The 16,293-nt window shown below is 38.8% G+C and overlaps 1 protein-coding gene across 1 annotated transcript in view; it reads left to right on the top strand.

Moving 5' to 3' along the window:
• The window catches only part of prdm5 (PR domain containing 5), a 96,640-nt gene that overhangs the window by 22,417 nt on the left and 57,930 nt on the right, over positions 1-16,293 (top strand). The window contains exons 8-11 of the mRNA XM_048178382.1: positions 3,372-3,451; positions 12,597-12,681; positions 12,775-12,932; positions 14,183-14,276. Coding sequence (XP_048034339.1) covers positions 3,372-3,451; positions 12,597-12,681; positions 12,775-12,932; positions 14,183-14,276 — 417 coding nt within the window. The remainder of the gene's footprint in view (positions 1-3,371; positions 3,452-12,596; positions 12,682-12,774; positions 12,933-14,182; positions 14,277-16,293) is intronic.

Here is a 16,293-nt window from a genome sequence, read left to right as displayed (position 1 = left end):
GTTAATGATGCCCCAAAATAGGCAGTTAAAAAAATGAATTAAAAAAAAATCTATGGGGTATTTTGAGCTGAAACTTCACAGACACATTCAGGGGACACCTTAGACTTATATTACATCTTTTAAAAAGAAGTTCTAGGGCACCTTTAAGGGCTGGTAGTACTCACACCATACAACGTCACCAAGGCTTGCCCCGATCGGCCTGACAGGGGTGCTACAGCGGCCAAAAGTACGAAATGGCTCATAACTCCTGAACCATTGGCTGTAGGCTCAAGCGTCTTAAGACAGGAACACACCAAGCCGACGGTCATCCGTCGGGCAGTTTTTGTTCGTTGGCCGACTAAGTTTTCTCAGTGTGTTCCGCACCGTCGGCTGAAGTTGGTCCTCATCTGCTTTTTTCCGGCCGATTCGATATGTTGAATCGGCTTCGGAGCTCGTTGGTCCGTCGGGCCATCTGATCAGTCTGATTGGCTGTTCAGATACTGCCACCTGCTGGTTCGGAAAGACATTTCATCTTACGCAGGCGCAGAACGGACGTGTTACTTGGCCGTCGACTATCTAGCGTTGGTTTGGTGTGTCAGGCCAATTTTGGACAAAGACGCTGCCGACATGAGCCAACCCCCCAGTCTGCTTTCGTCACCACTAGTTCATCGGCGTCGGCTTGGTGTGTTCCGGAATTTATATCGTTGGGATCTTCGTTTCGTTGTTTGGTGAAATTTTCAGGTATTTGGATTTTTTGAAAAACCTACTTTGGCGAACTAGTCCTAGGTTTTTGACCCGATCAGAACCAAGCCAGTGCAGCAAGATTCTCTGGAGTCTGACTGTCAATAATTATATAAAAAAAGTTGACTTCCAATTGTAATAATGAGATATTTTCACCAAAACTTCATTCTGTGGTCACGTGAAAAAGAACGCGACGACTGGCCACTTGGTGGCGCTATAACAGCAAAATAACAAAACAAAAATAAAAACTATAACTGCTTCACCGTTAGTCTGATTGACTTGAAAATTGGCATGCAGTGTATTTGTCCAAGGTGCCATGATTGTCTATGAGGACATTGACGTATCTCAAAAAACATGGCCGCCATTGGTCAATGACGATTGAGCAGCCAAGGTTAACGAAGGCCGATCGGAACAAACCCGCTGGGCCTGTTTGACTCACGGCCCTAGAGGCCTGTAAGAAATTCTAAAGAAATCGGCCACCGGGTGGCGCCTTCACGTTTTTCATGTGCGTAAAGGATTGTGTATCGCACAATTTTTCGCACACGCCCACAACATTCATACCACATGGTAGAACTCCTCACTCTGAGCAACTTTGCCTCTAGGACTGCTGCTGTCCATTGAATCATTCGTTAAATATTGGAGATATTTTAAAAAACAACTATGGCGAACTTGTCCTAGGTTTTTGGCTCAACCTTGATAACTATTAAAAAGCTTTAAAAACCATATATTCCTTATAGAAAATTGCCTGTATTGGCTGTAAATGCTCTTTTCCAGCTATGATCAAGATGGTTACAGGTTTGCTAAATAAAATATACCTTTTTACATGTGCTTAAAGGCCTTAAAGCGCTTGAACCCTGATAATTACTGCTCGCAGCTATATTTTTATTTGTTATTTATTTATTTATTTAAAATTCTGATGTTCACATCAAAGCCAACTCAAAGATGATAAATCACTCTGGATGTTAAAATATTCTCAAAACCACAAGTAACATGCAGTAAGATTCCAGCAACTAGCAATTTGTCTGTTCACACCACAAAATGTCACAAAATCAGTCAAAAATCACAGCCAATCAGAAGACAGTGTGGGCGGAGTCTCTTTGCAAGCGCACTGTACTCGCAACAAAATGGATAAGTAGATAATCAAATGTAAAAATAAATACTGAGCGACTGAAACAATCTTTTTCATAGAGTAAGCTTTTTTGTTCACACTGAGTTCACAGTTTAAAGATCTGAGGTGAATCATTGTCGATTTCAGTATGGCTATAAAGGTCACGCAAAATTATATTCAAACTCACATTGAATTCTTTTAACATTAAATAAAGCGCATAATCAGTATCTGAGGTTATCATTGACATGCTTTGTATGTTGTTGTTCCAGCCATGACGTCGCAGAAATAGAAACCATTTCTAAAATAGAATATTGTGTATCATCGTTGCGGCTGGTTAGGACACAATGTTAGGTTGTGGTCGCGTTTATCTCTGTACGGCGAAATTCAGTGGGCGAAATGCAGTTATGTCAATAGGACTCTGTGGTATCTGTAATTTCCACATGCAGGTTTTGCACTAAACTCAAGTCTGAAGATGCAAATTCACTGTGTTCAACAATATAATGCTGCTTAGTTTGAAATTGACATCTGAATAAGCAGCTGCTTCATGTATTGGTGCACTATTGATAACAGACCTTCTTTGCCCACAGAATTTGACCTAATTTCGCTAATGTGACCACGCCTTAACACTTGTGAACAAAATCAACACAATCATTACCTCATTAACATATGATAGGCCACAGTTACATAGCAACAGCTTGCTGGTGTGCTGAAATTAACCAATCACAAGAGAGGTCATTTACATACTGAAATTTTAAAGATACAGTACCAAAAATGTTTAAGGATCAGTGAGAGGGTGGAAAATAACTAAAACACCAAGGGGGCATTTACACGACAACTAAAAACGGAAAATGTTTTATATATTTTGGCCGTTCATTTACACGACAACTGTGTTTATGCAAACTTTTGAAAACGGGTTTCAAAGTGCAGATTTTTTTTTTTAAATGGTACCAGAATTGTCACCGTATAGACTAAAAAAATGTGAATTTGTGAAAACATACATAGAAGAAAAGAATGCATATGTGCGCAGGTGCATTGTGTTTCTTTACAAAGTGAGATCGCCAACTACTGGCCTGGCAGAAGAATACAGCATTTTTAATCGTTATCACGGGATTGTTTTGACAACATTGTCGTCTGTGTGTAAAACTTTTCAAAAACACAAAGGAAAAACTTTTCCATTTTAGTACATCACTGTCATGTAAAAGTACTTTTTTACTGCAAGACTGACATTAAAGTGGATTTATTTAGTGTAGAATATGGCATTTTAAAGCCTTTTAAAATACCAGTGCTACAAGAACTGTTATTAAGGGACCTTGTATCCACTTACTACATGTTAGCTGACCTTTCACCTCTGTTAAATATAGTTGTTTTTGCTTTTGTCTTGGTGGTGCACTTCATGCTGAACCAGGAACTGATTTATTTAAGGACTTCCTGATGTTTATTTGAAAGACTGTTCGAACTGATGCAGTATCTCCATTAGCATCTCCTCATGCCATCAGGATGTGTCCCACTGCTCATGTGATGTATGATCTGTGTGTGTGCATAGGGAGTGCTCGCAGGAAGTTGGTATGCACCATCTGTAGTAAGAAGTGCTCATCCTCACTCAACCTGCAGGAGCACCGCAAGGTCAGATCATCCCTCCATAAATCTCCTCTTATCGTTCATTCATTCCATCTCTTCATATTTCTTTCCTTTCACTCATCTATTTTGTCTTTAATCTTTCTACTTTGTCATGCCATCTATCCATCTGTCCTTTCTCTGGCCCTGTCTCAAATGGCACCCTCAGCCCTTGCACTTCTCCATACCTTGAGTTCATACTTCTACCATCCAATTCACTAAAGGAATTATGCAAATCGGGTAATGGAACGAATATGCTAAAAAATTTAGTGCTGAGAACACTTTGCACCAGGCAGTTCCCCATCTTGCAGGCTGGATCTGAAGGATGCAGTAGACATCCACAATCTGACATACTTTACCTGGGATGTACAGCTTTCACCAATCAACCACTGGGATCAGGACACCTGAGTTGGCTCTTTAAATTTCAAAATTGAGTTTATGGTCAGCGGTAATACCTCAGTGTTAATTGTGATAGGCAAATACTGCTGACCTTTGTGAATAAAACACAATTCTAAATCTATAATTCTATATAAATTTAATTTGATACTTCAAAATACTGTTAATTACAATAACTAGCTTAAAGAACTATTGCTAAAAATATAACAAAGTCTTGAGACTTGGCCTTTGTGAACATGTCTGCCAACATACACAAACATAACATCTGTCGCTGCAACTGCATAATCACAAAAATACAATTATCAAATCAATATTAAATTCACATTCACATTTGTTTATGACTAACATCTTATAGTCACAAATGAAGGTCACTAGATGATAAATCGACGTAAAGTGTGCCATTTAGGACAAGGCCTCTATCTGTCCATCTCTCATGTCTCGACTTTTTCTCTTTCTTTGGCTGCTGTATGATCCATGTGCAAAATTTCTCCTCATCTGTTTCATTGTTTTTGAAAAATTAATCAAACAAAAAAAAAAAAAGAAAAGAAATTTGGCCGTGTTAGACTCTGGTTAGAGCTCTTGTATGCCGTCCATCTCTCTGTCTCTCAGTAGGAGGTGGGCTTCGTGTTGATGTTGTAAGGTTTTCCACTGGTGTGAGTGTGTACAGAAAGGTCGTCTTTTGTTTCACAAGCTCATCCCTGTGGCCCTCATGAAATTTAAGAGCTGGGAGACCAGACTGCCCGGCCTTCCTGCTGGCGTCAGGGTTCCTTCTGCAAAAAGACCTGAGAAATATCAGACAAACAGTTCACTGACTTCATCATCATCATCATCATCATCATCTCCAAAATCACCACAAAAGTCAGAGCTTTGAGCTTCTCTTCACTGTTCCATTTCTCTTGGGAATATTCATGGTTTGGTGTGTGGGCGTCCTTTTCAAAGTATATACCACTTTTTAGATGTTTTTAAATGAAACCACAATGCTAAACCTTGGCAGAGTGAGTTGAGAGGGACAAATGAAGGTAATTTGATTTTCTGCCTGAAGGAGGTAGGTGAAGAACCACAATGCAGGTTTAATGTTCTTATGATTGGAATGCATCCCGAGCTTCCACTGCTCCACCAAACCAACATCCCTTTCTGTTTTGGCCTGGAGAATACTATCGTCACTCTCTTTGCCTAAACTTGACGTAACACAGGCACTTCCTCCTGTCAGCGTTCACTCATCAGCAGTTATCAGTGCAGCCGTTCTGAGAGCGAGCCTTTCCAGTCACAGCTGTCCGGATTTGGCTTCAACCTGCATGAGCATCATCTGCGTTTGCTGCTCTGGTGTGTGTTTCTGATTGTGCGGCAGCGGTCAGTCTCTCTAGAGAGGAAATGCTAATGTTTCTGTAAAATTTGTCCCACAGGTAGTGTTAAATCAAAACCTGTTTGGCGCTTCTATGTCCTTTTGTTTTATTGGACACTTTCTCGCTCTTAAACAAAAATACATGTAAATGAATTAATATTGTGTTGTAATATAATAATATTTAGAATATTTACTAATGGTATACTACAGTTGCAGTATGTTGAATTGAGATTTACATCTATCCATTTGGTCAAACATTTATTCTATATCAAAAGGCAAGGCAAGTTTATTTATATAGCACATTTTATACACAATGGCATTTCAAAGTTCTTTACATAAAAAGTATAAAACAGATTCATAAAATAATCAAAACAGATGCGTAAGAAATAAAAATGACATTAAAAGCAAATAACAAATAAATAAATAAATAAATAAATTGATTTAAAATGTATTTTTCCATGTTTAAGTGCTATAATCGGGTCCCCGGTGCATCTACCAACCCAGAAAACGTGAAAAAGGACAACCCAGTAACTGTTTTGGTACTTCTTTCTCTTCAAGCATGTGAAAAAATGAGCCACTCAGATTTCACTCCCCTTGTGACGTAGGAATGGGATCTTGTTTTAATATTACCGCCCCTTAATCTGCATGTTTTCACCCACGCCGCCATCATTTTGTTTTCACAAGCAACAACGGTGTACCAGTTGTAACTCCATGGTAAAAATTTGAGCAAAGCATGCTAACTGTTCTGTCGTTGTCTGCACAGACAAGCACAGAACACCATTCAAGGCCCCGATATACTTGAAATGAAATCGAAGAACGAACTGATGTGACGTCATTTCGAATAAAATCAGGCCAAAACGAAGTTTGGTTTTGTGTTCCTTATGGGAGTTCGAAACGGCTTGCCAAAGCGAACTCTCAGGAAAAGTTTGCTCCAGCTTCAAAACACCTTTATATTGCTGTGACTATAACGTAATAGGAGGTGTGATGCTCCGCCTTCTTTCTCATGGAACTCTTCTCTGACTCATTTTATCTGTTGAGTTCATTGAGGTAAGATCTCTCAGTAACAAAATAATGTTATGATCAGATGCTTTTCTTATGTTTTCTATAAAAAAATGCTTGCTGTTTTCTCAATTTTGTTGTGTTTATTTTGTTATTGAGAAGAAAGTGCACAGCACATATTTACATATCAATCTAAATGCCGCTCTCACCGGTGTGGGCGGCGTCAGATGTTCGATTACAGCATATCGCAGTGCACATTTTCAAACTTTGTTTTCCCCCTAAACAAAGAACAAAAAAGAACTTTGTTTGAAGTATATCGGGGCCTTTAGAATCTCGTTAGTTTGGATAGCCTGCAAGTTGATCCTGGCGAGCTTGATTGCTTAAAAAGGAGCGTTTCTATCTGAGCGATATTTTGGAAAAAATATTAGACCATTCACAGCATTTGTTAGCAATCATAAATGTTAGCCTGGTGTGTATGGCTCTGTTTGGCAGACAGGTACGCTATGTATAGTGGACGTCCATATGGATTTTGCACAAAAGATTAACATGACAGCACATGCTAGTTGATGAGTTGAATCAACTCCACAGAAACTACATAAATTTATCCACTAACCATTCAGAAATGTCCAGTTGGATTCTAAAAGTTGTAACTTCTTCCTGAGTTTCTCCATCAGTGTCCGTCTCCAGATTGAACAATGTAAGGCTGAACACCGTTACTGACAGTCCTCATTTTGACTGCGTGAGATTATCCAGCTTTGTTGTTGTTGAGCAACCGAAGTGTGAGTTGTTAAAGCTCCGCCCTCTTCTGGAAAGGGGGCCAGGAGCAGCAGCTCATTTGCAATTAAAGGGACACACAAAAATGGTGTGTTTTTGCTCACACCCAAATAGGGACAAATTTGACAAGCTATAGTAAATGATCTGTAGGGTGTTTTGAGCTGAAACTTCATAGACACATTCTGGGGACACCAGAGACTTATATTACATCTTGCGAAAAGGGGCATAATAGGTCCTCTGTTAAAACAGTGCTAAAAAGAGAATGATACATGGATAAAGATAGATATAGTCTGGATTTGAATGTTGCTACTGTTGGAGCACATCCGATCGCTTCTGGAAGCTAAAAGCTAAAAGCAGACTCTTCCTTGCTTTGAGGACCTGAGGACTGGTGTGATATGTTCATATTTTCTGGTTCTGCTCAGAATCCTCGGCAGCAGTGTTCTGTGTGAACTGTAGCTGTCTTATGGCTCTTTTTTGGGAAGGCCAGTGAGGAGTTCATTACAATAATCCACGCCTGCTGGTGATGAAAGCATTAACAAGTTTCTCTTAAGTCTTGACTGGAAACAAAGCATCTAATTCTTGCAGTTTGTTTGAAATGATCAATATACAAGATATTGCTTTTACACGACTTACTGAAACTAAGGTCCGACTCCAAAATCATACCAAGATTCCTGACTTGATTTTTTTGTTTGTTTTTTGAACCAAAGAGTCAAGGCATGCACTTGACCTAGATAATTTCAATCTTTGTTTCCAAACGCAATGACTTTAGTTTTGTCTTTGTTTAACTGAAGGATGTTTTGGCACATCAAATTGTTAATTTAATTAATGCACTTGGCACAGGGATTCAATGTGGCTGTAGTCGTTAGGTGATAGGGCTAGGTAAATCTGGGTGTCATCTGTGATAGGCAATTTGTTTTTTTCTCATTGTTTGGCTCAGTGGCAGCATATATAGGTTGAACAGGAGCAGTCTAAGAATTGAGCCTTGAGGGACTCTGCATGTCATGTACCCCTTTTCCACCAAGGCAGTTTGAGTGCTGGTTCGGAGCCAGAGCCTAGTTTCAAATCAGTTCTTTGTCTTTCGACACACAAAGCACCAGCTCCGAACCAGAAAAAGTGGTTCGTAAGTAGCACCAAAACATTGCTGGGCTAGAAGTAAGAACCGCTTGCGTCAGGGGCTGGGGGCGGGGTTACCGTGACCAACAAGAAACTTGAACCGCCATTTTTGAAATAGCAGCTAATCGAGCTAACAGCAGCTCGATTGTAATCTCCGTCTATATACAAATTACGGCAAGCCGTGTTTGGATGCCGATGTAGGTTCGCAAAGCCATGAGCAGCAACAGTAGTGAAACATCCGCGATTGTTGATAGAAGGCTTGTGCGGGTGCTGCGGATCCGCGGGAGCGTTTGTAGAGCATACGACTCCTTGTACTTTTGGATCGTTCTCGCTGAGCTTTGATGTCATGCGCCGATCGCTTTGCGAGATGCCGATGCATCTCAAACGAGCCTGGTGTATTTGTGTTTGGCGCTGCAGTGCTAGCTTTGCTGTGAAATATGAGACGTATACAGTGACGCAAGACCTGGCTCTGTGGTGGCTCTCTAGCCTGTGGAAAGGCAAACTGGTTCTTAGAAGGCTTGTCAGTTGAACCAACTCCGAACTGGCACTAGCACTAGCTCTGAACTAGCACCTGGTTTGTGCTGGTGGAAAGGGGGTAATGGATTTCCACTCTGACTTATGGTCATCTATACTCACATAATAACCTCCCCCTTCTAAGTATGACCTGAACCATTGGAGGACCATACCAGAAAGCCCAACCCAGTTTTCCAGCCTGTCAAGAAGTATGCTGTGATTGACAGTGTTGAACATAGCACTGAGATCAAGTAGTACCAGCACTGCTAATTTGTCTGTATCTGTATTTAAGTAAATATCATTTATTGTCTTATGAGCGCTGTCTCTGTAATATGGTCCTGTTTACACCTGGTATTAAGAAGCATTTTTTTTTCAATCTGATCTCCAGTGGACAACGCTAAATTCAGGTGTAAACAGGTTGTAAATCATTTTGAGCTTGTTCGCTTTCGACCTCTTCCAGAGGTAGTTCGACTTGGTTGCTTTCATAATGTAGACGCTCATGTGGTCGAATGTGTTCGAACAGACACAAAACACTCCCCACCTACTGACCTAATGCATAAATATTACAGGGAAGAGCTCTGGTCAGATGGGATTTAAACTTTGTCAGCTGAAGACCCAAGTTTGGTTTGAAGATAAAAAAATGTACCAAGCACCAATGTTCTCTCACCATTCCTGATTTCGAACACATACTCACAACTTTCAGCTGGTCTTGTGGCTGTCAGAGCAGAAATGAAAGCTGATGCTTTCATTATGTTTCATCCTTTCATCCTTATGTTTTTCCCTCATCTCTGGTCGCGTTCATATGTAAATTGCACAAGCTTATTTCGTCCATTAGATCTGAAAAAGCCCATTCATTTACCCGCCCATAGACCCTCCCCTCAAAGAAATCAGGACAGAGGTGGTTGAAAAAAGGGCAAAAGAGTCGGATTAAAACACAAGGTGTGAACGGGAATGTGTCTCCCTTGTCTAAAAGCTGTAAACATGGCCTATGGTGTGGTTGGAAACCAGATTGATAATTGTCTAAGTATCCATTTGAGCTTAAGAATTTGTTCAGCTGATTGAAAACAACTTTTTCCACCATCTTGCCTATGAAAGAAAGATTTGAAATTGGTCTGTAGTTGCTCAATGTGGTGTAATCCAGATTACTCTTTTTCAGGGAGAAGTTTAACAACTGCAATTTTCACGTACTTTGGAAAAGTCCCAGAAAGAAGTGAGGCATTTACCACTTCTAGGCGATCGATTTGAGTGTGTCAAGGGAGCAGGTTGATGTTTTAAGATGCTGTACATTTTCTTCCAAGATTTTACCATCAATTGCCTGAAAATCAGACATGGTGACTAATTTCTGAAGTTGTGTTCAAGTCTTTCTGACCTCAGAGCAACACGAGGATGTGCTGATCACTTTTATGATATTACTGATTTTCTCAGAGAAGAAGGAAGCAAACTCACTGCATTTCCTTTCGGAGAGCAGTTCACTGGGGATGTGCATGTGTTGTTTAAGTTGCCGTTTAAAATGTTTGAAAAGAAGGTCTGTCTAGCTAAAAGAAAGTTTAGTGGGAAGCTGATCTTTTAACATTTTAGTTAATGTATGCACAACTAACGCATCTCAACTCATTGATGGAAGAATTTTGGCATTATGTAGGTCTAGGAAAAAATGAAACTCCCCCACTGCATGATGAATTTAAGTTTAATTTCAGCAGAATGAAGTTTAAATCTCTGTGGCCTTACTTGATTTCCTGGGCTGCCCGTTATACAAACACACAGTTTGGTCACGGACCTTTTTCCTGGCTTTCCATCCCTCTCCATCTTTGTCTGAGTAATAGATGTCCAACCTTCCTTTTTGCACCAGACCATGTCCATCTGACTGCAGTTCATTCGTACCAGCCATGTTATTTGGAAAGCCTGCAAATATGATTTGCTCTGTGAGGGTGGAAGCTCGATGGATTTCTTTAGAGTCACTTCCACATGCAGGCAATTTCTCTATATGTTCATAAACTGGCATGAGAAGATTACAAGTGCCAAGCATTTCACAGAAAACTAAGCCTTTAGAGCTATGAATTGAGCTGTAGCTCTGCTCTCAATATTTAAACACACTAAGAGAAGAGAGTTTCAAGAGTTTCAGTGCTGTAATAGTGACATTTCACATTAAATGACCATACAAAAGCAGATATATTCACAGAGGAAAGGGAAAGTGGAGTAAGATGGGTCAGTTTTTACTGAAAGAGTTAATTTGCCTAAAGATTTTTGTGGGTTTGTTGTCATAGGATTATATTTTTAAAAAATATCAACGTGCCTCCAACTCTGTTGTTTGTGTTTCATGACACTTTAAGATGATCGAATGACTTATAGGTCTGGAATGATATCAGGGAAAGTACGCTTAATTTGTGGGTGAACTATACCTTTATAAATATGACTTTTCTTAAACAAAATGAGTCCATTGGACTTCTGCATTTTGTGATTCAGCTCACCCCACCCTGTATACTGTATGCCCTGTATAAGTCTTTATAGGTTCTCACACAGATGATTTTTAAACATGTACTTGACACCTTAAAATGTTAACAAAACAGAATTATAAGGAGGCATTGCTGCAAAAAGGCCTTGTTGAAGGGCAATAAAACACCACTGGAAAAAATCCCTCAGATTTATAGTTGTGGCAAATTTTTTGACTTCAATGACTTATCCACAGTTGTATAAAACTTCACAGAGTGCTTAATTAGACGATTACGTGAAATCTGCTTTTATACAATGTTGGGGAACTGCAATACTACTGATTTCAATAGCTAAGATGTTTGAAAAAATGTAAGCTTTTCCAGCAACAATCTGTTTGATCTAACAAGTAGTAGTACAGCATATGAAGACTCAGTTATATTATTATATTTATGATTTGGATTTAATTTAAAACAATTAATGATCATACTTGTAGTTGTTGGGAGAAACAAATACTATATGAATACTATATAATAGAAGTTAAGCAATTTAAAAGACATAGCCACTTTAAGTAGCTTCAATGTTGGTGATACTTTGTTAGTTGCTTGCTTTGTAGCAAACTACTTTTTCAGAACTTCAGTAACTTGACTGTAGTTTAACTACTTTAAATTATTAGTAGCTTGTAGCTCGCAAAGATAGTGTTTCAAAGTACCTCAATGCTGGTTTTACATCATGTACACACGTGGCGCCTTGTTTTCATCATATTGGATGAAGTAGCAGAGAAATTTTGACAGTTTTATTATTGACTGTTTGTAATTTTCAACGGAAACTGACTGGCTAGAGTTCACTGTAATTTGTATCTCCCAATTCCTTGTGAGAAATCTGACTGAAGTGTTCAGACATACTGAAATGTGAACATTTTTCAGCTGAAGAACTCTTCCCATTGAGCAGAATTGTGTTTAGCAGAGGAGCTATTCAAAACTGCTCAGAAGTTTAATTACATTTCCATCCGTGTGTGTGTGTGAGAGAGAGAGAGAGAGAGAGAGAGTTGGGTTAAGGATATTTTCAAGGTCACACAACAAGAACAGGCAACTAAATCCCACCCAAGTGTTCAGAAATCACCCTCACCGGTCTGTTAAAAGACCTCAGATGTGTTCTGGTCATTACGTTCATACACTGAGCATTCGGTTCTGGTCTGGTCTGTCAGTGTGTTTTACTTTGTGGTTACTAAACACAATTTGTGACACTGAAAGTTCAGCGTTTGAAAGTTATTGTTTTACACTTAAAGGGCTCTCATGAGGTTTCAAACCAGTATGACTTTCTTTCTTCTGTGAAACAGAAGATATTTTTTGTCCATACAGTGGAAGTATATGGTGACCAAAACTGTCAACAAAATTCTTCAAAATATCTTTTGTGTTTCGCACAAGAAGTAAAGTCATACAGGTCTGAAGCGACATGAGGATGAAAAATTGAAGACAGAATTTTCATTTTTAGATGTACTGTATTAGATGTACTTTTAAGTATTTTTTTGTATGAATTTTTGTATGTGTATGGATTTCAGTTCTTACATCTTATAATTTTGGTGTATTTCAGGTTCATGAGGTCTTTGACTGTACTGCCTGTGATAAAAAGTTCATCTCCATGAATCAGTTGAAGCGACACATGATCTCACATTCTGGTAAATAACAAGCATTCACATGCATACAAATAATATACAAACAACACATGAGCAGAACATGATGTTGGTGTTGCATTGCCTTTGTGTCTGTAGAAAAGCGTCCGTACACCTGTGACATCTGCAGCCGAAGTTTTAAGCGTCTGGATCAGGCCACTGCTCATAAGATCATCCACAGTGAAGATAAACCATACAAGTGTAAGCTGTGCTGGAAGGAGTTCGCTCACCGCAACGTCTACAAAAACCATAAAAAGGTACTGTGTTTGTCCTTTGGGTCTGATCTTCCAGTTTAAAGTCATGCAGAGAGGCAGAATTAAATAGGAAAGACAGATGGCTGGACGGACGATGTCAATCCGATGGATTGATCTGACAGATTTTTTGCCAAATAAACTGCTGGCATCTTATCTTAATGGAGATCTTGGAGCCCAATCAGCCACTGTGGAGCCTAATCAAAACCTTCAGCCTAACTCTGACCTGTAGTGACCCCACACGATCCCTGACCTTTACACCCTGCAGATAACATTAAGCCCAAAACTCCACACCGCTCCAAACAGAGAGTGTGTGAAATAGAAAAAAGAGCGCAGAAAGAAACACTTAGATATAGATTGATAAAAAGACTAGATTTAATTTCTTAATAAATGACTCCAGTTAGTAATAAATAAAAACGTACATAACTTTGTAAGACTTTTCTGCTGTTTTCAACATTGATAATAATCATAAATGTTTCTTGAGGAGCAAATCATCATATTAGAATGATTTCTGAAGGATCATGTGACACTGAAGACTGGAGTAATGATGCCGAAAATTCAGCTTTGATCACAGGAAGAAATTACACTTTACTATATATTCACATAGAAAACATCTGTTTTACATTGTAATAATATTTCAGAATTTTTACTGTACTTTTGATCAAATAAATGCAGGTTTGGTGAGCAGAAGAGACTCAAAAACATTAAAAATTGTGTCCAGAATATGGACAAATCTTTATTATTATTATCATTATTACTACTTTTTGGGGTAATTTTTTGTTTACTAACTAGTGCTGTCAATAGAATAAAATAATCACAATTAATCCCATGATTTCTATTGACCAGCAGCATGAAATTGTAATATTATCAAATTTTGTAAATGTATAAAAAATGTGTAAAAGAATGTGGATTGAAAAGAAAAAAAATCATTATGTTCAACATATTTAATAATTTAAGTGACTTTGACAGCTTTTGTTAAAAAAAAAATATTTTTTTCTTCCCATGAACACACTAGTCTTTGGTGTTTGTGGTTTCTAGGGATCAAGCCTAAGTCAGTCAGTCACTCTCAAGTCCCTTAGATATGACTCAGGTTCTAACTTCAAGTCTGTGGGATATTTTTCGTTTTCTTAATCGTCCACCATGTCCAGACACTTCAAATTATTTAAGTTAAATGAATTAGGAATTGTGTTTTATGTTCTTTTTGACCCGTTAATGAAAAACTAAATCAGTTCTCTGCCCTGCTCTTCTGTCTGTAGACTCATTCTGAGGAGAGGCCTTTCCAGTGTGAGGAGTGTAAGGCCCTATTCCGCACCCCGTTCTCACTACAGCGCCACCTCCTCATTCATAACAGTAAGTGTGTGTGAGATCAGACACGAGCGCTCTGTGTTTGTGTGTGTACTCATGAGTAAATGTGCCTAGGCTTCAGCTCAGACTGACCCGAGCCTCTCCATCAGCCCCCAGCACCCCCCTGAACCCTGGGCTCTGTGTCTGCGGGTGCAGGGGCTCATGGAGCCGACTGGTCCGGGCAGGATGGATCTCAGCGCTGCTCTGCCCAGTCTAGACTGATCACACTGAGATTATTGAGCTAGAGGAATTTCCTGCTGTCCTCCCCAGAGACTCTCTCTCACACACACACACACACACACACACAAATCACTGAGAACTAGTGGGCTAACACACTTTTATGTATCTGGTGGAGAAGACATGCACAGAGAGAAACAAAGTGTTGTCCGGGATTGGATTTGTGTGTGGTTACTCTGATGTGTGCTGTATTTACAGTGTGTGTGTGGCCCACTGTGACATAATCTGATCCATCTGTGTCAATATTTGGTTATGAAATAAAGCTGTTTTTGTGACCATCTATTAAACACACATTATTGTTTTAAAAGGCCCGAGTGGCTCAGTAGGCTAAGTCCTTCACAAATATTTCACAAACACCACTCTGTGTGTGTGTTTGTGGTTTAGATCTTTATCGGGGTCTTTTGGCACAGTGTCTTTTACACTTTAGCAAAGTTCAGTATTAACATTGCAGAAGCTATGGACAAAATCAACCGATATTTAGCTATTGGCATTGTGCTTGACCACCTGAGTGATTAAGAGAAGTGTGAGCTCTCCCACTTCCAAAATATAATAATACACCATTTCCATTTCCAAATATGTTTTGCAAATTGTGAGTAATTGCTGTTTGTTATTTTCATTGTGTATATTGCGATTGCTGTAATTACATTGTTTAGCTCATATCACATATACACTACCGTTCACAGGTTTGGGGTTCGTAAGATTTTCTGTTCAAAGTGAATATATTTATTTAGGAAGAATGCATTAAATTGATTGAAAGAGACAGTAAATACAAAAGGATTCTATTTCAAGTAAATGCTGTTCTTTTGAACGTTCTATTTATCAAATTATTTTGAAAAAAGCATCACAGTTTCCACAGAAATCTGAAGCAGCACAACTGTTTTTAACATTGATAATAATCATAAATGTTTCTTGAGCATCAAATCATCATATCAGAATGATTTCTGAAGGATCATGTGACACTGAAGACTGGAGACTGCTGAAAATTCAGCTTTAATCACAGGAATAAATTACACTTTACTATATATTCACATAGAAAACATTTTAAATTATAATAATATTTCACAAAATTCCTGTTTTTACTTTTATATTTGATTAAATAAATGCAGCTTTGAGCAGAAGAGACTTCCTTTCAAAAACATTGAATACTCTTTCAAAACCCTTACAGAACTTTTGAACGGTAATGTACATCAGCATTACATTCATCTTGTTTCAGTCACATGACTTTTCTGCTCAACTGTCATGTTAATGACCATCAGTGTGGCAAAGATGAAAACAGGATTCACTGCAAAATCTCATTTACATCTGACTCCATTCTGCCCACTTTTCACAATCCAAACAATGGATTAAAAAGGTCTTATCTTACATTTTCTTCTGTTTGAATATTGTTTCACATTACAGAAATGTTCGCCTTTTCATGTCGACTCCTAAATGATTATTCACTGAAGCCGAATGCTGCACAAAGTGACAAAACAACTATGTGATTTGGGACCGAACTACCCAAAATGTTTTGAATGCTGTTGGTGCTTGTAGGACACATGTTAGTCTTTCAGTACCAGGAGAGCAAATACCTCCATCACCAGAATTTCCATGTCATCAAAATCTGAAATGATATCATGCATGTGTTTTGTTACTGACTGAAATTACAAACACACCAGCAATCTCTTACATTATAGCCATTGTGGATTGTGAACCAGTTGCTGACCTGACACGACCTGCTTACATGACTAGTAATTCCAATCATGTGTGATCAAAGATGGAGTCACAGTACGTCATACCCAGTTTCTTT

The sequence above is a fragment of the Megalobrama amblycephala genome, linkage group LG24 (genome assembly GCF_018812025.1).
Source record: "Megalobrama amblycephala isolate DHTTF-2021 linkage group LG24, ASM1881202v1, whole genome shotgun sequence".
Lineage (NCBI taxonomy): Eukaryota > Metazoa > Chordata > Actinopteri > Cypriniformes > Xenocyprididae > Megalobrama > Megalobrama amblycephala.
The sequence above is the reverse complement of the archived record's forward strand: the minus strand, read 5'-3'. Positions and strand labels throughout refer to the sequence as shown.